This window comes from Mauremys reevesii, linkage group 2 (assembly GCF_016161935.1).
Source record: "Mauremys reevesii isolate NIE-2019 linkage group 2, ASM1616193v1, whole genome shotgun sequence".
NCBI lineage: Eukaryota > Metazoa > Chordata > Testudines > Geoemydidae > Mauremys > Mauremys reevesii.
Window position 1 is genome coordinate 32,589,063 of NC_052624.1, and position 21,721 is coordinate 32,610,783.

Sequence of the window (21,721 nt, forward strand, 5' to 3'; positions counted from 1 at the left end):
GTTCCTGAACAAAAATAGTCACCCTGGGCTAGATTCATAAAGCTCTTAGGCATTGCAATGCCTAACTCCTAGCCGCTCTACCATCCAGTGCAATTCATAGTCCTGGATTGGGTGCTCTGGAGAGCTAGGTACCTTCTCAGAAGCCAGCAAGCAGGGAGCCATCTAAATGCAGAGGAAGGGGTAGGGCTTAAGACCCAGGTCCACAAAGGTACTTAGGTGCCTAACTGACAGGCCAGAGGTAGGAACCTATCTTAGCTTGGGATTCTTCTGGAGTTAGGTATCTAAGCCAGGCCGTTCTTTTCTTGTGATGGGGCGGGGGAAGAGGAGGGAGAGAGAGATCGATAGAGATTGATCTTCCTCCCTTATTATAGCCAATGGCCAGGCACTCATCTGAGATTTGGCAGACCTGTTTTCAAATCCCTACTCTGTCTGATTTGGAGTAGAGACTCCCACATCTCAGGTGAATGCAGTGTTGGTTGATGGTATATTATAAATTGCAGTTCTGCACTGAAATTCACTGCTCTCCTACGTTTCTCTCTTTTATGTTGCTTAGATGGTGCCTCCATTGATTAGGACGTAATAATAATTTCCTTGCATTGTCAGATAAGATCATTGTACAGGAAGGTTTAGTCCTTTATTATTTTTTGCTGACAAAACATTCATTGACTTCAGTGGGGTTCCTGGCAGCAGTAAAACATTGTTTTCAATGTGGTTGTACAGGGATAAATGAAAGCACAGTTTAGCTCATTTAATTTCTTTTCATGGGAATAACGTATATCATTGATTTGTCATACAACTTGGAGTCCTCCTACTTGAGTAACATTTATTGGTGTAATTGCCATACCATCATCATTATTGACTCTCAACAGTACTGAATATTTAGTAATACTTTTGAACTGGATGTATATGATAAATGCTATGGAAGTCTGGACATTTCAGGAGACTGAATTTGTACATGTAACTAGCGCACTCCACTATATTGTATGTTTATTTATTTGGCTCTCTATTGTGATAACACCTCCTGCAATATTAAAGTCTGTTGCATTGTCTTCCTGCTTATTTAACTACTTCAGCTAGGATCATTTTAATTGTTACCCATTAGAACATTCTAAAGCTATTGGTTAGGAAATCTTGCCCTGATGTTTTATTCCTCTCCGCAAGTTATTATGCTTCACCATTACAATGAAGTGTTCCTATTATAGGCCTAATCCTGCGTTTCTTTCTTACCCCAAATATCCATTCTATTAAATGAGAGTTGGGGTTAAGTAAAGAGTGTAGTATACTCCTGAGGGAATTCTAATGAAATATTCTGCATCAAAAAATTAAAAATTCTGCGCAAAATATTTTAAAATTCTGTATTTTTTACCAAAATAACATAATATAATCATACCATTTTCAATTATTTGCTGACAAGTATTTTGAAATAAATTACCAAAATAATTGAAAATGGTGTGATTATATTGTTAGTGTTTCTGTGTTATTTTGACAATTAAAATATGCAGTACTTTGCAGAATTTTAATATTTTTTTTTGGTTTGGAATTCCCTCAAGAGTATCAGGGTTCTGTGTGGTGCAATCTAGGTGTGGGGGGTCTGGGTACAGGGGGAGAATCTGGATCCACAGGGGCTCGGTGCACAGTTCTGAGTACAGGGGGAATGAGACTCTGCAGGGGAGTCCAGGTGAAGGTGGTTAGGGCTCCGTTGGGGCTGGAGGAGTGGACCTTGGTGGGGCAGATGGGGTCAAGGTGCAGCTGGTTGGGGCTCAATGGGGTGGGAGGTCTGGGTGCAGGGGGCTCCTGAGGCAGGGGATGAGGCTTGGCAGGGTGGCAGTTTGGGGGACTCATAGTGGGGTTGGGTGCGGCGGGCTCCTGATGTGAAGGGGCTCAGTGGAGGGAGGGTTCTGGGTGTGCAGGTGGGGGGAGGGGTCACTGTACAGGTTGCTGCTCCCCCTGTCTGCCCAACCCCTGTGCATCTGGACCCCCACCCAACCCCCCCTCCCTAAGCCTCATCCCCTCACACCTGGAACCCCCCTCCTGAAGCTTCACACTCCCCCCTGCCAAGCTCAGCCTGAGGTTGGCTCAGTCTAAGGGACATGCTCTGCGGAACCTTACATGTCTTTAGAGCTTCAGTAGGGCTTTATGAAAGTCAAATGCTCCAGGACTACAAACACATAGTAATTGTTTATAGAGAGCAAGAAAAATAAAACTTCAACTTACTGTGATATATTGTGTATCATCTATATGTGGCATATGTTACACTCCAGTACCTTCAAAACTACAAGTGCTTAAACTAAAGACTAAAATATAAAACTAAAATATAATTTAGTTAGTAAAAATATACCTTAGTTATAATAAAATGATAATAGTGGAATTTGGCAACAGAGTAGCTAATAAATACTACACTTCTGAAATGTGACTGGAATCCAAGTACATACTATTTTACTGTGTAGTTAAGCATGTGGCAGGATATACTAGAGCAAGATTTTCTTTTTGTCTTTTCAGTGGAAAACTAAAGTTCTTTGTTTAAGTGAGGCCTGATGGGTATTTTTAAAGTAAAAACAAGGAGCTAAAGAATTAATTCCATTCCTTTTTGCCAACTTTTTTTCTCCTTCAAGCCAAATTATCGATTAATGGGGCATTAAATGTCAAATGCTACATAGATGTTTTCTTACCCTTTTTATATAGGGTTACTTCAATCATTTCTAGCTGGTACTTCAAATACCAAGATATTCCACAAAGAAAGAGAATATCCTTTCCAAAGTTTTGGCCTTATAACAGTAAAGGTCAGTGCTATGAAAGACAGGAGATTTACATATTTAGTCCTATTTCTATTTTTTTAGAAATCTCCTCCCATTCCCCTATAGCTTTCTTTGTTCTGAATCTCAGTCCTTTGTCATCTTCATTAGCAGTCGCCAGTCTGGCACAGCTAACTGAATGCTTGACCATATTTTTGTCTGGCTATAGTTAAATCGTGATCTGACAATAGAATACTTTTTGCTAGGTTTTCCTTCTTCCCCTAGGGAACAATACTTCAAGGGCAACCTGCTTGTCCAGCATATGAACATGTGGAAAATCCACTGCTATGCACTAATGATTTTCAGATGGGCCATTGTTGCTGAAAATCATCCCAAGAGTAGCAGCTTCTCCATTGTAGCACCTAAATATTTTGAGACCACATTGCCAATACTTGGATCTGGAATAAGACCCTTACATTAATGTGTGTAGTGGTGACATGCTACATTGCATATACCTAAGAGTAAATATTTTGAATCAAGAAAATAGGTAAATTTTCCTGCTGTGGGCTTCATTGTAGTCTGGAATAATCCTACATTTATTTCAGCATAAAAACTTAAACATTGGAAAAAGGAAGATCACGCCAATCATCCACGACAGCAATGGCAAAAGCATCCTAAATATTGTTTATAAATTAATTACTTTCACACATTTGCTTTAAATATTTATGGGTAATGTTGCCTCACACTTGGGAGAGGAGAATGAATTTTAAATTTCAAACAGTTTCTGTAACTGTTCTGCTCAGAAAACACATTCTTTTTAAACAACTTTCACTTTTAATCTATAATTAAAGCCAAAGTTTTCTTTTAATTTTAAAAGCTTGTCCTTGGACTAAAATAACATGGAACATTTTTAAACATCGATCCAAACTGCTGTAGATACATTTTATTTAAACCACAGAGCCTGCAGTTAGATTCCTTACTTTGCCAGACAGACTACAAATTGTAACTGTGGCAGTAATGACTGTGAATTTCTGGATGCTGTTCTACCAGTAAGGAGGGTTGTTTTTCTGGAGTTATTCCTCCCTTTGGGCCCTATTCATGAATGACTTAATCCCTGTGTATTATCAAATGTTGTGCAAGTTACTGTGCACAGAAAAATCATGCAACACTTCTCTCCCTTATGTTCCTTACATAGAATTGGTATGCTCACCTTGCAGGCAGTTGGATAGCAGAAAGGATGGAAAGACAGCAGCAGCAAAAAAGCATGCGAGTGAAATAAAAGGGGTGCGGCAAAGAAAACAGATACAATTTTGAAAAATTGGGTGTGTACGTTGGACTAGTCCTTAGACTGATTTAACTTGCCCAAGTAGCACCAGCTGGAGATGGAACTGAACTTAAGGCTTGGCAATGTTACAGGGGTAATATTTTCACCATGAAAAAAATGTTCCAGAGTAGTTTCCAGTGTATTGGGTACAAACATGATTCCTTTATGCATGTCTTTTGTTCAGCCTGTTTCTAATGGAGATTAAATATTTATTGTAGTGATGGGCAGACCTCAAAAGGTTCAGAAGTTCAGTGCATATTATATTTTTCTGAACTTCCTGGGCCAAATTAATTCATGGTGTAATTCTACTGATTCAAGTGATGTTAAGCCAAGAGTGAGTCTGATTCCTCCTTTGTTTGAAATTTAAGACAGAAAGGCTGCCTCACAAGATTTCCACTACTTTATGGTGTTGGCCTAGTCATATACACCACACAAGTAACCTCTCTTGTGGTATTTTAATATTTCTGCTTTAAGACCCAGCAGAAATGAAGGAGTGTAGAGGTTAACAATTTTTAATTAAAAAGAGAGAGAGAAAGAAAGAGAGAGAGAGAGAGAGATTTGTCTAACACCTTTGACCTCAGCAAAGGTTTGGGTTGTGTTAGGTTCCATCCTGGGTGAAGGTTGAGGCTGTATCTTATTTTATCTTAACTGTTTTCCACTCTAATTTGTTGTGGTCAGTGCAAGAAAATCCCATATTCCATGGTCATCCAGGGTATTGATTTAGGATAGTATCAGAGGGGTACCCGTGTTAGTCTGGATCTGTAAAAGCAGCAAAGAGTCTTGTGGCACCTTATAGACTAACAGACGTTTTGGAGCATGAGCTTTCGTGGCTGCATCCGACGAAGTGGGTATTCACCCACGAAAGCTCATGCTCCAAAACGTCTGTTAGTCTATAAGGTGCCACAAGACTCTTTGCTGATTTAGGATAGATCTTTGTTACAATCCTGTACATGTTCAAGACTCCCTTTCCAGCAGAGGAATTGGTAGCAAGTGTGTATAATGACTTGATTCACGTGCTGAATTCCCGTTGCTATCAATGGAAGTTATCCAGGGCACTATGTGGTATAGTAATTTACTTCTGTTGTAAGAACGTAAGAATGACCATACCAGGTCAGACCAATGATCCATCTAGCTCAATATCCTGTCTTCTGACAGTGGACAGTGCTGGATGCTTCAGAGGGAATAAACAGAACAGGGCAATTTTGATTGATCCAGTCCCAGATTCTGATGGCTGGAGGAGTAGGAACATCCAGAGCATTGGGCTGCACCTCTGGTCTAGCCATTGATGGAGCTGTTCTCCATGAACTTATCTGATTCTTTTTTTAAACCCAGTTATACATTGGCCTTCACAACATCCCATGACAATGAGTTCCACAGATTGATTGTGCACTGTGGTGAAAAAGTGCTTCCTTTTATTTGTTTTAAACCTGCTTCCTATTATTTCATTAGGTGACCTCTTGTTCTTGTGTTATGGGAAGGTGTCACAGGGTCACTCACCACACTGGAACCTCCTGGTGGGCATTATGTGAATTAGCTCAGTCCAGGCGGGTGCGCCCTCGGGTGGTGGTGGCTCTCCCATCCTCACCTCCGCTTGCAGACCCATTATGGCTCCTTTCACTCGGCATCTGCTTCGTGGCACAGCCCTCTGGCCATGCTACCATCCGGTTTCCCCTCCTTCCTGGGGACTCCTCCAGGAAGAATCCAGACAGTCCTCACAGCAGCTTGGCAGTTCACAGCCGGGCCGCTCCTTCAGCAGCTAGTGGTGGGGGGGAGCCCACCCACTACCCCGGGCCCTGGCTCAAGGACCCTACAAACAGCAGCTTCCTGCTACCTCTTCCTTCCAGCACTGACTGTGGACTTACAGGATTTACCCTCACTCTTCAGGTAGCATGTTGTTTGGGCCTCCTGCTGTGTCAGTTCATCTCTATGATATCATGAAGTGGGGGAAGAGGCAGGAGAAGGAAGAAACAGAGGGGGAGAAAAAGACCTTGTGGCCAGGAGGCAGATAAGGAATGGATAATAAAGAACAGTGAGAAGCTGGTGGGGAAGGATAGAGACTGGGAAAAGAAAGAAAGGAATGGGAAATAAGCACTGGGAAGGAGAGGAAAAGAGGAAAAGGAAAGGGAAGTGTTGGGGGAGGAAGACAGGAAGAGAAAATGCTGGAGAGGGCAGAGAGCTGGCAGAAGTGTTGGGGAAGGCCTGGGGCAAATCTAGGCAAGAAATCTAGGCAAGTATAGAAAATGTCAACCTTCCTATGCGGTAAATGCAAAGGTAGCCTCATTCTTTACACAGCACTTTCCGTAAAAGGACATGCATTTAAGAAATGTATTCACCACCCAGCCTCTAGCAGGAACGTGAGTCCACTCACTGCATGTCTGCACTGTTTTTACATGTAACACAGGATCAAAGTAAGCACACTTTTTCTCTAAAGATTGGTATGACCTGGCCAGGATAGGATACAATAAGAATTGATACAAATCTTTGTTCAAAATATAAAACAAACCTGATCTTATTTGGAGTTTGGAAAAGGCTCAGTTGACTTCTTTTTTTTTCTTTTAATTTTCTGTATGTCTGTACTGCCTGATTTTGGCAGGAAGTGGAAGAGCTGAAATACTATGATAAATGCTGTACTCACAGTGTTCTTGGCCTAACCGAACCCAAACCTGGAGATACTGGAAATCTCTCAAAGAGGCATGTCTTAAAATTTTTAGCCTGATTTTCAGCCTATTGTAAGGTGGTTTGGACATGTTTGGATGCATCTCTGACCCAATATTCCAAATATTTTGAACTTTACCCCATACTTCCTTTTCTTTCTGTCACCTCTGCAAATTGTATTTCTTGTTTTAAGACATTTCAGACCACCATCTATAAGGCCCGGGAAGAAAATTCATCTACCCCATTCCACGGGCTTTGGACAGTTGGTAAGGAGCATTACAGGATCTTAGCCTTCCTCTGAAACATCAAGTATTGGCTATTGGCACACAAGATGGTCCAATAGCCTGATCTGGCATGGCAAATCCTACATTCACATATAATTCATTTTACACGTATATGCAAGCGTATGAATGTATGCCATGGCAGATCAGGCTATCCATATAATTTTAAACTTAAATGGAACATCCACAGAAACCTTTGTTCTCCCGTCCCTCTTCCCTGGCCCAAAATATCACTTTTAAAAGAAATAAATTATCTGGATTAAAAATGCAATCTGTGGTGGTGAGTGGGTGGTTCTGTTTACTCTGCCACATTATATAATACCACTTCTACCCCTTTTTTGGACAGCAGTCACAAGACCTAGATATCAAGCTGTGAAAGTTATTTTTCTTGCAGCAATAGTTCTCTTTTTGGCAAGCATTTCTATCAGTGGCTTTGGAGATGCCTCTGTTTTTGTCATGTGGTTGGGCTGATGATGAGATTTCTGTGCTGCTTCATTTTCCTGGATTCAGTTGGTCTTTGAGTCTTCTTCAGTTCTGAGTAATTGGCACACTCTTGAACGCATGCTGATTTGCATCACAACCTAATAAGGTCTTAATATAAAGTCTCTGTAAGAAAATAGCCTCAAAAGAAAGAATTCATTGTGCTGTTCCACATGATAAAAATCTGTTTTCTGTCTCTGCAGCTACCCACATCCAAAAACACATTCCATTTTCTAAAACAATTTTCATTTGTGAATCAAGGCATAATGAGAGGAAATGACTGGGGTATAATCGTCTCATCTAGAAACATTCATTTTAGTCCTGTAAACACAGAGCTAGAACTGTGTAAACAAGTGTCTTAATTTTCTTTAAACTGAATATTTTAGATGTCAGAGGTAGACAAGCTGGTTATATCAATACCATATGCTTTTTATTGCATCAGTGGCTGCCTCTTTATTTAATATTCTGATCAAAAAGATAATTTTTCAAAAGCACGTTAATTTTATGAAATCCAATAATCTCTCTCTCTCTTCCCACCCCCCCACCCCATCTACAGTTTATTCTCCTACCCATCACCCTAGTGTCTGAACCCCTTGCATGTAAAATCAATAGCAATATTGAAGTCCCTAGTGGACTTCAAGGAGTCTCTGGCATGTCTCACTTTTTGAGGTCAAAACTCTTCTTCAGGTATGTTTGTTAGGACTGGGTACAGGGTTTAGGAAGGAGAAAGGTATCAGTATATAAATGAAGCTAGGATTATAATATGCATATATATTCAGATAATAAATAAATAATACAAAATACATGGACCAAATAATGTCTTTAATATTGCAAAATTCCTGTTGACTTCAAAGAAGAACCAGGCCCACTTAACTACAGGCATTATATGTAAATGTCATCAAACCAAAATCTGCCTGGTCTAAAGAGAAAATTTTGTTTGGATTATAGCATCCGAGAGTGTGAGCAATGTATGCTAATTTTTCATTGTATAAATAACAGCCAGCAAAGTAAATAATATATATTTAATATGCAGTACACATATGTAACTTAGGCACTGCAATGAGGTTTTGCTTCTTACCACTAACATAAGCTTTAATCAGGAGTTTATTCTCTGGAGATAACTGAGCAATATATACTTGCATGCATGTTGTTATGTTACAGAGATGTCTTTTAAAACTGAATTACAGTCATCTCTCTTGCGACATTCTTTTCAGTTTGTACTGCAGCCCATTGAAGCCAATGGGAGTCTTGCCATTGATTTCAGTTAGGATCAGCCCCTACTTCTACCTAAAATCACCTTTTACAAACATGCAGGATTCCTAACTATAGAATTATTGTTTGTGAGTAACATGTCATATAAATTCATAAAGGCCATAGAGATCAATCACTTTGTTAAGTGGAAATATTTATGTTTGGATCCCAAAAACATTATGAATCATTTTGGTGCTTTAAGTTCAGGATACAGAGTAAATTATTCCAAAAATTATAGTGGCCAAATATCATTCCCTCCAAACATTTGTGTAATATCTATTTATCTGTGGGCCGATGACTGCTATGTATAATTAGAGGCAGACTTTGTCGAGTTAAGACTAAGTAAACACAGCTGAACATAAGCAAGTTGGACTACAAGCATTTTTTAGTTTTGCCAACATCATACGACCTTGAAGACTGATGCTTCTTCACTACAATCTGCTTTCAATGAGAGAGGATTCTTTTGGTTTCAAATGAGTAAGTGTTGATTGGAAATTTTGTTTGTTTAAATTTTTCTTTGCAACAGAAATGAATAATATGCATGTACCTGGTGGAGGGCATCCTTTTTATTGTTTAGGAATCAGAGTGGTTTCATAGTGGACTGCATCTTGAATAATCTGCTGAAACAAGGAACAATAACATAGCTAAAGACATAGTTACACACTAATTTAAAATTCAATGTATGTGAAAGAAAACTTTCTACTGTATCTGTAGAACTTAAACATGTTTAAGATTCTGTATGAAATTATATATATGTATAGCATTCTTAAAATAACATGAAAACTCGAAGAAAAATTTTTGGCTGGGTTTCTAAGACTACCTTTCTTGATAAACATTTTCCACAACTCCTGTTTTGCCTCAAGGTACAAAAAGAAAATATAGCTTGATCTTCTCGTAGAGAGAGTGGCACAATTTAAAAATGTATTCATATGGTAATTTGCCATTTTTATATTATCAAGTGTTTAAATCAAATTCCTGTTACAAATCTGATCTTAAAGGTCACATTATTTATCAGTTCAAAGAGTCTTGAAAAAAATGAAGTAGTAGAAGCTTAGCTGAAAAATAAATAGGTGTTCTAATTTCTGCTAATTTCTGATTTCTTAGACAAAGATTTCTGATTTATACAACAGGAAGAGTGATTGTAATGATTTTTCAGTGTTTTCGGTCCTATAAATCTTTCCTTTTGCCCTAGATCATACATTTAAAAATAATATTAGCTGATTTTGCAGCAAAAATGCATGTGCAGTGTAAGGCCCCGATCTGCCAAATTGTTTCATACTAGCAGACCCCTGCACCCATGTGTAACCCCGTTGCCTTTGATAGAGCCTTTGGGTGATAATGTAATACAAAGACATAAGAAATGTTACATTATTATCATCACCAGTCTCCTTATCTCATGTTTGTGAGGCACTGAGCACTGTGGCAACTAAGTGCCAATTCTTTCAAAGACTTTAAATCATATCCAGTTTTTAGATCTAGTTTCAAGAAATTGTTCTTAGGTGCTGCTTTTGATAACACAGTGCTTGATTCGAAGAGGTAATGACCCCCAGTCACGGAGCTAGACTTCAGTGGGAATCATGGATGTGCATCGCTCTTCAGACTCAGTTGTGGACTAGTTTGCACTGGATGGGGCAATGAGCAGCTTTCTGAGAACCACACTTAATAATAAATATAATTGATACAGTCTTCCTGTCAGGTAGATGAGGCTGTGCTGGTATGTGGAAAACCATAGTAACAAGGGCATGTACTATTGTTTTATCACCTGCTATCTAAGACCTAGGTAATAATTAATAATAATAATAATTATTATTTAGGTTCAATTTCAAATGGGCAATACAGTTTCTTCAAATGAAATAATTTTTTTGAATGATCTCACACAATCAGGAGAGTGATTTTTATTTAGAGCACAGACAGTCCCAGAGCTACTCAGAACAACACCCCATTAATACCCCTATTGTTTTAGATGTTGGGGTTTTTTCATTTCTCTGCTTGAAAATGATTTTATGTTTTTGTTTGAGTTTTGCACGTTAGGAGCCTCTGTTGCTCTGTTCAGTGTTTGACTTTGTAAAAAGTCCTGTTCTTGTGAACAATTCTCCATAGAGACATTTTGCATTTGTACAGTGGATATTTATACTAAGAGGCAGCCCCTTTGCACTGGATGGTAGTGGGGACTCTCTGATAGTGTAGGGATGATGGAGCTGGCTCCTGTACCAACTGCCCCTCTTCTTGTTTCTGAGAGCATGCTGCAGCTGGGGGAAAGTAAGGAGTTGAGTGAGGAGGGGTATGAGAGATGTGTAATTCATTTTAGGGACCACAGCTTAGAGCAGCCCCTAGACCAGAGCCAGGGGAGCTTGAAAATGAAGGAGTCATAACAGAGCTGGTCTGAATTTCTGTTTGGTGGGAAATTTTAACATTTCATAATTTGTTTTCAGTTTGGTTCCAAACCAAATCAAATATTTTTAAAATTTCCCATAAAATGGAGTTTCTGAAAAATTCAAGTTTTGCAAAATTTTCTGAAGCAATTTTTTTGTCCAGTTTGAAATATATTTTTTCCCCAGGAATTTTCATTGAAATCAACACATTTTTTAATGTTTCAATTTCGATAAAAACAGCATTTGTCACTGAAAAAAGATTTTGATGAAACATTTCTGACCAGCTGAAGTCAGACGCTGCTGCCTGATGGCCCTTTCCCACTCTCCCAACTTTTTCCTATTCTGTGCAGATCTCAGCAGAGGGGAGAATCTGTCTGTACATGTCTTATGTCAATGTTAACTGACAAAACTCTTTGCAACTTTTCCTCAAGCTCATTTTAAAGTAATGCAAGTCTCTTGCAAACCCCCAGATGCCATTGGGTTTGAATATCCACAGTTACTATACCCGTTATACAAATAGGTCAGCTGAGCCACTGGGAGGCTACCCAGGTCACACAGTCTGTAGCATAATTCAGACCTGAACCCAGGAATCCTGATTCCCAGACCAGTGCTCTTACTGCTAGCTCACACCCTCAACCCTCCTCTGAAAGCAAGTTTCTTCAAGATCACTTTCTGTCAAAGCAGCAGTATCTACTGTGTAACAAACCTCTTCTCATTTAGACCAGTCAGGCTTAGGAATGGTGCCAACATTCTTAAAGAATGATTTAGTAGCCAACAAACATCTGCAAAGTCTGTAAGCCTGTCAGAAACAATAACATTAGAAGTATAGATCCTATCAGAAGCAATCCCCCAGTTCTGACAAGGCATTCAGTACAAATATTTGTTTAGTCCTCCTTATTCTCATTCACCTCATCACAGACAGTTTCAAACATTTTGCCGAAAGAACCATTCAGTTCTCCTCAGAGCTCTTCGGATCCAAAGCCTTCACAGTGTCATATACAAATCTATCTACTACTGTTTTAAGACCTCCCACACATTAGACACTATTCTGGAGTAAAATGGCCTCATCTGTTTTACAACTTTTGATGAGTTAATATTTAAAATGTAAAGATTCCTCTGCTCCTGAAGAACACAAGTTAAGCTATCTATCTCCTGATACCACATCCACCACCAGGGCCGCCCGGAGGGGGTTGTGTGTGTGTCAAGTGGGGCAATTTGACCTGGGCCCCACAGGGGCCCCGTAAGCCCTGGCCCAGCAATGGTCTGGGTCTTTGGCTGGCATTTCGGCAGCCGGGGGCCCTTCAGTGCTGCCAAAGACAAGGAGCGACTGAAGGTCCCCTCGCTGCCGAAATGCCACCAAAGACCCGGACCACCGCCGGGTGAATACAAGCGCCGGAGCTCCCCCGCTTTGTCCCAGGCCCCCTGAATCCTCTGGGCAGCTCTGCCCACCACCATAGCTGGGTTTGAGAGCTCTTTCAAAGATCACTTTCTTGACAGCACACTGAAATTGCACAATGCTAGACTCCACATGGGGATTCCATCTTCTTACGTCTGAAGGGAGGGAATCTCCTGGTACAAAGACAGACCCAAACCTTCCTTTGCATACAAGCAAGTGGTTGGAGACCTTGAGGAGCAGAAGTACTTCCGCTTCTCCTGAACTCTGGACAAAATTTGTGAACTCCTTTTTGCTGCAATATCCTTCTCTCCTTTACCTTGTTTGCTGTATTCTTTTTCATTCACTCATTTAATGGGAAGAATGGGCTGATCTGAAAGCATAGTATCTACATTGACAAACATTCCAGTTTGTGGAAGTCTCCAAGGACCCGTTGTTTGGAAGGTGTCTGGGAATATTTGGATTTGGGAAGAAACATATAATAGAAAAGATAAAGGTGAACTAAGTTGTGATGAGCAGAGAAGGCAAAGAGGATAAAACACAACTTAGGATCTTCTAAATGGTGTTAGCTGGTTGTATTGTATCCTAGGCTCTCTCCTAGGTTAAAAACATACCCAGACAATATAATGTACCTGGGACTTATAGGTGGGGCTGGTAGCACTGCCTGTTAGTAAGGGTTCCTGACACTTCTCAACATAAAACCTTGTTTTCACTTGCCCAGAGATTTTCTGTGCTAGGTGTCTGCCTCATGTTTAATACTTTAGAAAAATTTGAGCCAAAATGGTTGAGCCATTTCTGAGAATGAGGTGAGGGAAAATACATTGCTTTGCCTGTGTTAAAATATTTCTTGGAAATGTTTTAGTGCCCCCCTGCTTTGGAGAAGGGACTTGAATTTTGGTATGAGGGTAGCCTTTGTATCAGGGATGTGCCTTTTCCCATCACTGTGAAAATCCATCCGAATTTGGCAAAGTTATAAGCCTTTGAAAAATTGTGGTTTGCACATTCTAAGGATTTTAGAAGCTAAATACTCCGAAGATTCTGTGCACAGTAGGACTGAGCAGGACTTTCCCTGCAATTGCATCTCTAGGCTTCTGTGAGCTGTGTTGGGTTGGGGTGCAGGCACCTGAACTGTGAACAGAGAGACTGTCTCTCCAAGAGTCAGAAAAGGTGAGGGGGGAGGGTAGGTTGGTTGAAGGAGCCGGGATGTGTGTGTGTGTGGAAACTAGGACTGGGAGTTGGGATGGGAGGAGACTGGACCATACTGTTTTTCCCACAGGAGTCCTGCCTCATTCAGTGCATAGGATGGACGATGCTCATTTAATGAAGAGCTGTTCAATATTTTGTTTCTCCTCATCATGTGTGGCCCTAGGCTTTATTTATTGCATGCTATTCAAACCCTGCTCTGAAAACAGAATGACTGGTTTCCTCATGGGTTTTCTATGGTGCCTATTGCTATAGTATCTGAGTGCTTCACAAACATTAATGAATTTATTTCCACCACACCCCTGTGAGGCAATAGGTGTGGTATTATCCCCATTTTACAGATGGGGATCTGAGGCATAGAGCGATCCCCTAATATTGGGTGCCCAGTTTGAGATGCCCAGGACCTGATTTTTCAGAGTACTTAGCATTAGATAGCATTTTATATGCTCAAAGCACAGCGCCCATTGACTTTAGTTGCAGCTGTGCTCAGCACTTCTGTGAATCAGACGCCAGGGTCCCAAGTCAGGTGCTCAGAAAATGAGGAACACACAGTCAGTGACCCCCTGTGAGATGTTGGTTTAAGTGACTTGCCCAGCGTCACACAGGAACTCTGAGCTAGATCCCAGGGGGACTAAGGGACCAAACTACCTCCTTGAATTTGCCAAATTGTCTCTGCTAAAAACAAAACAAAACAAAATTCTGAAAAAATCAAAATATTTTGTTGTGAAATGTATGCAATGAAGCATTTTGATTTTTTTTATTCAAAATGACTTTTCATGTATGAATTTCCGTCAAACTGAAACCTTTTGTTTTGGACCAAATGAACCATTTAGTTCAGCCCAAAACAGATTTTTTCCAAATTTTTGGTTCACCAGAAATTTAAAAAAAAAATCCTTTCAGGTCAATTAAAAACAATTATTTCTTGTGTTTTGGGACTCCCAGTGAATTGAGAAATCTGTTGTTTGCCCTTCTCTGATCTGAAACAAGTTGTTGGGGCCCCATTAAGCTCTTTCCCCTCTTGAAACTGGTTCAAAAGCGCCGTTGTGTGCATGTGAAGGTTCTCTGTATATGGGTGAAATTTGCCCCTGCACTGTTTATGCACCATTGAAGCCCTATTTTAAGCCTTCCCTATGTGATTGCATAGGTCGCATGTATGTCTAGGCACAACTTAGGTGACTATTTTGAACATTTGACTGTAAAAACTGTTACTGACATCCCATTGTCCTTTGAAATGGACATTTTTTGTGGATTTATATTTAGAAAGATCATGTCAAGTGTTCCTTTACCTTTTCTTCAATCAGATGTATGCAAGAGAGAGAAACAATTAACTCCTTTCCTTCTTCTGACTTGCATGTTTCACTCTGTAACACTGAATAAGTACACCATGGAATCAGTTCTGGCACTGGGTTAGGTCATCTTGAAGCTTAAATGACTTTTATACATTGTGTAAGCATGTTTTGTTGTTGGGGAGGGCTGACTGGGGATGTGGGAGAACTGGACAGCTCAGGGGAATGGTTATGAGCAGGGGCCCTGGAATTCTGTGCAACATTTTTGTGAATTCTGTGGCAGGAGTCTGAAAACATCCTGTGTGTATGCATTTATATCATAATATTATACCGTGTATATAGGATCTGCTCCCAAACCCACAGCCAACTAGCATAACAAAATCATATTTTACAGCCGTAGTGTCAACATAGTGTTGAAAAATGACTTTGAAACCCACTCCTTTATCCCTCACTTTTAATGAAAAACAATTGGGGCTTGCCATGGAGTATAATAGCGCTTACCCTGGCTGCATTTAACTTTAACTTTTTTATTTTAAAAGCCTTATTTTAATCTTTAAGAACTCCTACTTATACTTTTCAAATAGAGTGAAAATCTGAACATGTCTGTCTGCAGTACTATGAGGATCTTGGTGGGAAGGGGATATTTTAATATTAAAAATAAAGAAAATAAATACATCCAGAAGATTTCCTCTCTTCTTACTTCTTACTCCCTTTCTCCTCATGGACTCTCACTCTCTTCCCAGGCCCCATTTTAAAATCTCCTTTACAATTTTTCCTTCTCGTCTCCATTCTCCTCTTTTCTTTCCCTCCTTTAGCTCTCCTATCCCCCTCCCCACTGCTTGACAAATGAAGTTTACTTAGTTTATATTATAAATCATAGCAGTTTGAGATAGAAAAGCCCTATTTGATCATCTGGTCCATTCCTCCAGTCAATACAAGATATTTTGTAGTTCCTTCATATGCGACATTTAATATATTAAGCTTATGACAGTTATTTATTTACTTTAAAATGTATACTGCTGACTATCAGCAAGGTATCTGAGCCCTTCCATTATTAATTACAAAGGAAGGGCCTGATCCAAAGCCTAGGGATGTCAATGATGAAAGATTCCCGATGACATCAGTGAATTTTGGATCAGGCGCCAAAAGAACATAACACAACCATCAGTTTGCTGACAGCTCCCCACCAAGATCAACACTTCCCATTCTCTGTTATAAACTCCACAGAGAAAATGTCGTGCTCTTGTGTCTCCAGTGACTTGAGTGAGTAGATAGGTCTTGTACCAATCCCTGAAGGTTAACATACTTGGATCTGATGTTCCAGAGCCGGAAGCGAATTCAAGAGGTGAAGGTTTCAGAGAATGCCTTGTCCCAGCCATTCAAATCTAGGGATGATAATCCAGAGCAGCAGTGTTCCCAACTGTCAGTTGGGTGCACAAAAGGAGGTGATTTCTGAAACAGGCAAGACTCGAGCCACGTAGGGCTTTATAGAATCAATCAATACCAACACCTGGATTTTCACCCAAAAACAAACTGGTAGCTTATGCAGTCTGTGGAGAATAGGTATAATATGATCCATGTGAAAAAATGTTTCTGCACTAGCTGAAGTTTAAGTGGTCTACAAAGGTACTCCCATGCACAGAACATTGCAGTTATTCAGTCTGGAGTTGGCAAATATATGACTAACTGGTAAGGCCTATATCCAATATTCTCCATACCCACTGTCATCAGCATATTGTTGGCACTGCAGCCCACACTGTCTCACTCTGTTCCAGTGGCCTCATATACCTTTGAATCAAGAGAGGAGGAATGACAGATTTCGATACTGTGGTACCCTACATGAGAGAACCATCAGAGCAGATGAGCAGCTCCTCACAGCAAAAAAAATCTCTATAAATAAATACAAATCTATGTTTAAATGTCCCAATACCACTCTCTGGAATCTCTCCATAAAGCGGTAATTGGGCCATTGAAACACAACTCTCTTCTGCCTGCCAGTGTCTGTCTTTGTCTGGTGACAGAAAGAAATTATTAGCCAGGAAGACCAGTTCAGTCTCTATACTGTAGCCAGATTTAAAATCAGATTGAAAGGGGGTCGAGGCAAGGTGTTGCTGGAGCTACTTCATCACAGCCTTCTCAGTAACCCTCTAGCATACAGAAAGGGTAATCATCAGTGAAAACATCAATTTAAAGAATTGGTCTCCTGAGCATGGGGCTAGAGGTCATTCATTTGAGAGTTTCTGGCATCTTTCCTCCTCCAGCTCCACAAAATAAGGTATTGACAAATTTCTGCCAAGTGTGAACCCAGTATACACTCAGGAGATTATACCAGTATGATGGACGTGGGTCCAGTTCACAGGTCATAGCCTGATACTCCTCTGGCAGTGCAAATTGGCCACAAGTCAACCAACGCTTCTCCCCTGACCTGACATAAATAATTCTGTCAGTAGCAGCCAGTCTGTTCAAAATCTGATCAACCCTGTCCACAAAGCAGATAGTAAATTCCCCATGGGAGAAACACTTAATTTTGATTCCAGGTGGAGACAGGCCAGATTCTCTAGGCTGTAAACTGCCTTGAGCAGTTCTGCTGACTACAAATTTGCAGTTGCTTATGATGGGGAGATGGTGGGGGGGACTTTCTTCACTGCAAAAAACAAAAACAAAAACAAGCTATGTACAGCAGTCAGATTCAGAGTGAGATTTCCATTCTACCCTCCTCCCTCTGTAATTTATCTGTCATAGGGCTTCTGTAGAACAGCGAGACATGGAGCAGGGGAGCACAAAGGGAAAAGGCTTTTTGAAGCCTTTGCACCGGTTTCTGGGGTCAGAAGATGATCATAAATGCTCTACAAAGCAGTTTGATAGAATGGCTCATTAGCTGAACAGAATTAGTCCTCCAGAAAAAAGTGTATTTCTTGGATTAAGATCAGAATGGTAACACCTAGTCTCCATAGATTGAGCACAGAGGTCGGTCAACTCACATTTCCTCCATTCATGCTAGATGAACTACTGTTTACTGAGTCCTTTCAGAAGGTACTACCTGCTCTGCATGGATATTAAATGACACTCTTTGTAAGAGTAGCAGAATGGCGTAGCGTTCATGATTACAATTGTCTCTCCATTCTGTGGCGTAGCATGCTCTACGCTTATTGCTTGCTACCTTCGTACTCCAGAGGTGGCTGGATTTTAGTGTTGTCTAATGGTTTATGGTTTAATTTGGGATCCACTGGGAGGAAAGGAGCTATATCGATGTAAATTAATATAATAATATTAACTCCACTTAACCCGGCTTTGCCCTCTGCTTTCTCACGCTGCTGTTTAAGTCATGTACCCTTAAACTGTGGTTTGAAAAGCATTATACAATCAAGATATGTCTGTAACCCGGAGAATTATATCACATCACCACTAATTTACATACACATGTAAACTTTATTTTTCATTCAGCTGACTCCTATTATTCCTCATCCCTCTTCCTCCTTCTGTTTCTTTCTTTTGCTTGTTTTGAAAATGCTGGTCAACACCCATGAAACCAGGGTCTCCCAAACCAACGAAAGACAGTGCACAAGAGGAGGAAAGAGAAACAGTTGATTGCTGCTGCCAATTTTAAAATGAAGATCGTTATACGTGGCCTTTTATCAACCCAGCAAATATTTTACAGTATTCACAATTTAGGGCCAAAGAGCCCCTTTTGATCAGAGATGTCTTTATTTCTGGAATAGAGAATGTGTAATTCATAAGGAATCTGTACATTCTAAATATGTTTCAGTCACATGAGACTGACTTCTTGTTTCTTAATTTCCATGTTGGTTTCTTTTCACTATATAATAATCCGTAACCTTCTCTTTTTCTCTCTTCCACCCTCTAGTACATGCCTCTTCCCCTTTGAATTGCAAGCTCCATTTGCTCTGCATATTCCAAATGATAACAAAAAGGCAGGGTTTGGCACACACAGACTACAATTCTGTATGACCCTTATATAATTTTCATAAAATAGAAGGGAAGGGGGGATGTGAATCACTTAAGCAGGACACAGCATAATTGATCATTTTTTCTTTAGCTGCTCACTAGAGGGAACTTTGGTGAAGCTGTTCATAATTTCACAAGTGCGTGCTGTGAGAATAATACTGTCAGATCAAAATGAAGACTAAGCTGTAGCTGTAATTTATATTATTGAAAGCATTGTTCTTAAATTCTAGCCTCTTTCCATACTGGGGCTAGACCGAAATAACTAGACAGGCCTATGAGTGTTTCTAAAATAACTGAAACTGCTGCATGCATGTCAAAATAAGGAGCCCTTAGTTTGCTGGGGTCTGTCCTAGTTGCACGAACTGCTCCTGTATGCCTGCCCTGGCTTTTACATCAATTCCTTCTGGGACATTGGACAAGTCATGTAAAGGGACACTGTCAACTTAAAAACCCACATTTCTGTTTGTAAAAGTTTTGCCTGTTATTGTTACAAGTAACAGCTAAGATAAATGTCATGGAAAGACACTGGAGAAAAAAACCTTGCTCTTTCCCCAGTTTGACTTAGTGCACGTGGCAGCCTGTTCTGTCTAGCCAGTTTCCCTGTTTCTCTTGTGTAGTGAGTTATTCAGTTTGTGTGGGTCTTTCACACAGTAGCAATGGAGAGAAAAAATATTTTTAAAATAGGCAACTGTGCTGATGAAAGTACTAAAATTGGCAGGAGGGCTCAGGGCAGGTATAGTAACCAAAATAAATGACTTTTAACTTTTCTTTTGCAGTTGACGAGGTTTCAAGTGAATAGTGTCACTTTCAGTACATTGCGTCTCATTTTCCCCATCTGTTCAAATGAAGATAATAACAGTTACCTCATGAGAGTGTTGTCAGGATTATTAATGAGTTAATACTTTTACAGAACTTTTAATATGAAAAACAGAATATACTATATGTGTGATGTATTAATAATGATAATTATGTGACTTCTGAAAAACACCATACTGCATTACAGAGCTATTATTGTCCAGTAACTATAATCTTGGCACTGAAGGCTATGAGTTTTAATGCTTACTCTATACTGAACACTTCTATTAATGGAAAGGTATATTGGATCCCATTGGTAGGAGATTTATTGGTAATTCCTGGTATAAACAACAGGGACCAAATATTCAGCCTAGCTGGTCTCTTTGGGTACATGGTGGGAACACAGTGAAGCATTCCTGGCCAATCAGAATCTAACCCTGTTGAGTGCTTGTGCAGTTGGGAGCAGAAAGGAACAGCAGAAAGGAAGATACAACAACAACAACAACAACAACATTAATAATTATTTATTATTTATGTTGTGGTAGCTCTTAGAGACCCCAGTTGTACCCTGTACTAGACACAGTATAAACACATAATAAAAAGGCATTTCTGACTGTTGCTGTTTAATTGTCTTTCACCCCAAGGACCCTGAAGTATTTTCCAAAGTGTACACAGAAATCACTCCTCCCATCACTGAAGTGCATTGCCCTCTGAGACTTAACCCAGTACCTTTTCAGTAGCACACAGAAGAAGAATATTGTATGCGGTTGAAATGGGAGGACATTTAGAAAATGTGATATTTGGAATTCAATAGAAAGTGTTATGCAGTTGATAATGACTGCAGGTGCCTGTCATGTAGTATGTATTGCTATATATTTATCTTTACATATGCAGTGGTGTTGTCGCTGTGTTGGTCCCAGGATGTTAGAGAGACCTGGTAGGTAAGGTAATGTCTTTTATGGGACCAACTTCTGTTGGTGAGAGAGACGACTTAGGAGTTCTTCAAGAGATAGTTGTTTATACAGTGCCTTTCATATGTAAAGTGCTATGGAGGTCCTATAATTGGCAATGCTGTACATAGTGCATGACATGATATTGGCTTGTTCTTTTATCAAGCTACACAGGGTCAGTAACCAAAATATGATACCAAAGCCAAATGTGGACCAGAGACCTCTACAATGCAGCCTATAGTTTTATTATTTTTTAGTAAATAAACTTGACTCATTGAGGCTTAAGATCCCAGTATGTATTGCTCCATCTTGATCAAACCAAAAGGAGACTCATGTCTCTACAGTAAAGAGAAAGATGTCTGCAATCAGATCTACTTTATGCAAATTAAGATAGCTCCTATGCTTATGGCTACTAAATAGGGTAAATCTGGCAGGGCCACCCAGAGGATTCAGCGGGGCTGGGGTCTTTGGTAGCGGGGGCCCCCCACCGCCGAAGACCCGGGGCGGAAGGACCCCCCACTGCCGAATTGCTGCTGAAGACCCAGAGCAGAAGAAGCTCTGGGGGCCCGGGCCCTGTGAGAGTTTTCCAGGGCCCCCAGAGCAAGTGAAGGACCCTGGTCCAGGGGCCCCGAAAAACTCTTGTGGGGGCCTGGGGCAAATTGCCCCACTTGCCCCCCCCCTCTGGGCGGCCCTGAAATCTGGGGTATCCATGCTATCCTGAATAAAGTACTGGTCATATTTGGGATCTGCAGTTCAAGTCTATTTTATAGTAGTTATGGGTCAAGATTAAAATGCTCAGTCTGTACATTGCTGGTGACCAAGTGCTCACCTCAGTATGGTCAATGGGATTTTGTATGTTTGGCATTATTAATTCATTCCTTTCAAATACCATTGTCAAGGATAGTATTCTGTGCCAGTGACATGCCATTTTTACCACTGCAACTGAAAACGATCTGTCTCTTTGGAAAAGGCACCAGTTTCAGGAATACATTGTATATTCTGGCTTTCAGCATTCAAGATCACCATCTCCTTT

The 21,721-nt window shown here is 40.3% G+C and overlaps 1 protein-coding gene across 7 annotated transcripts in view; it reads left to right on the forward strand.

Annotated features, from left to right (window-relative positions):
* The window catches only part of MKX (mohawk homeobox), a 57,399-nt gene that overhangs the window by 29,099 nt on the left and 6,579 nt on the right, over window positions 1-21,721 (forward strand). Inside the window, exons 6-7 of one of the 7 annotated variants that reach the window (XR_005593151.1) lie at window positions 2,683-2,780; window positions 3,928-4,054. The exons of 5 other annotated variants lie outside the window; for them this stretch is intronic. Coding sequence is in view for 1 of the 2 variants with exons in the window: in XM_039521341.1 (XP_039377275.1) it covers window positions 3,928-4,046 (119 nt within the window). In the remaining variant the exon portion in view is untranslated. The remainder of the gene's footprint in view (window positions 1-2,682; window positions 2,781-3,927; window positions 4,055-21,721) is intronic. One more of the 7 variants, XM_039521341.1, reaches the window with a different exon arrangement.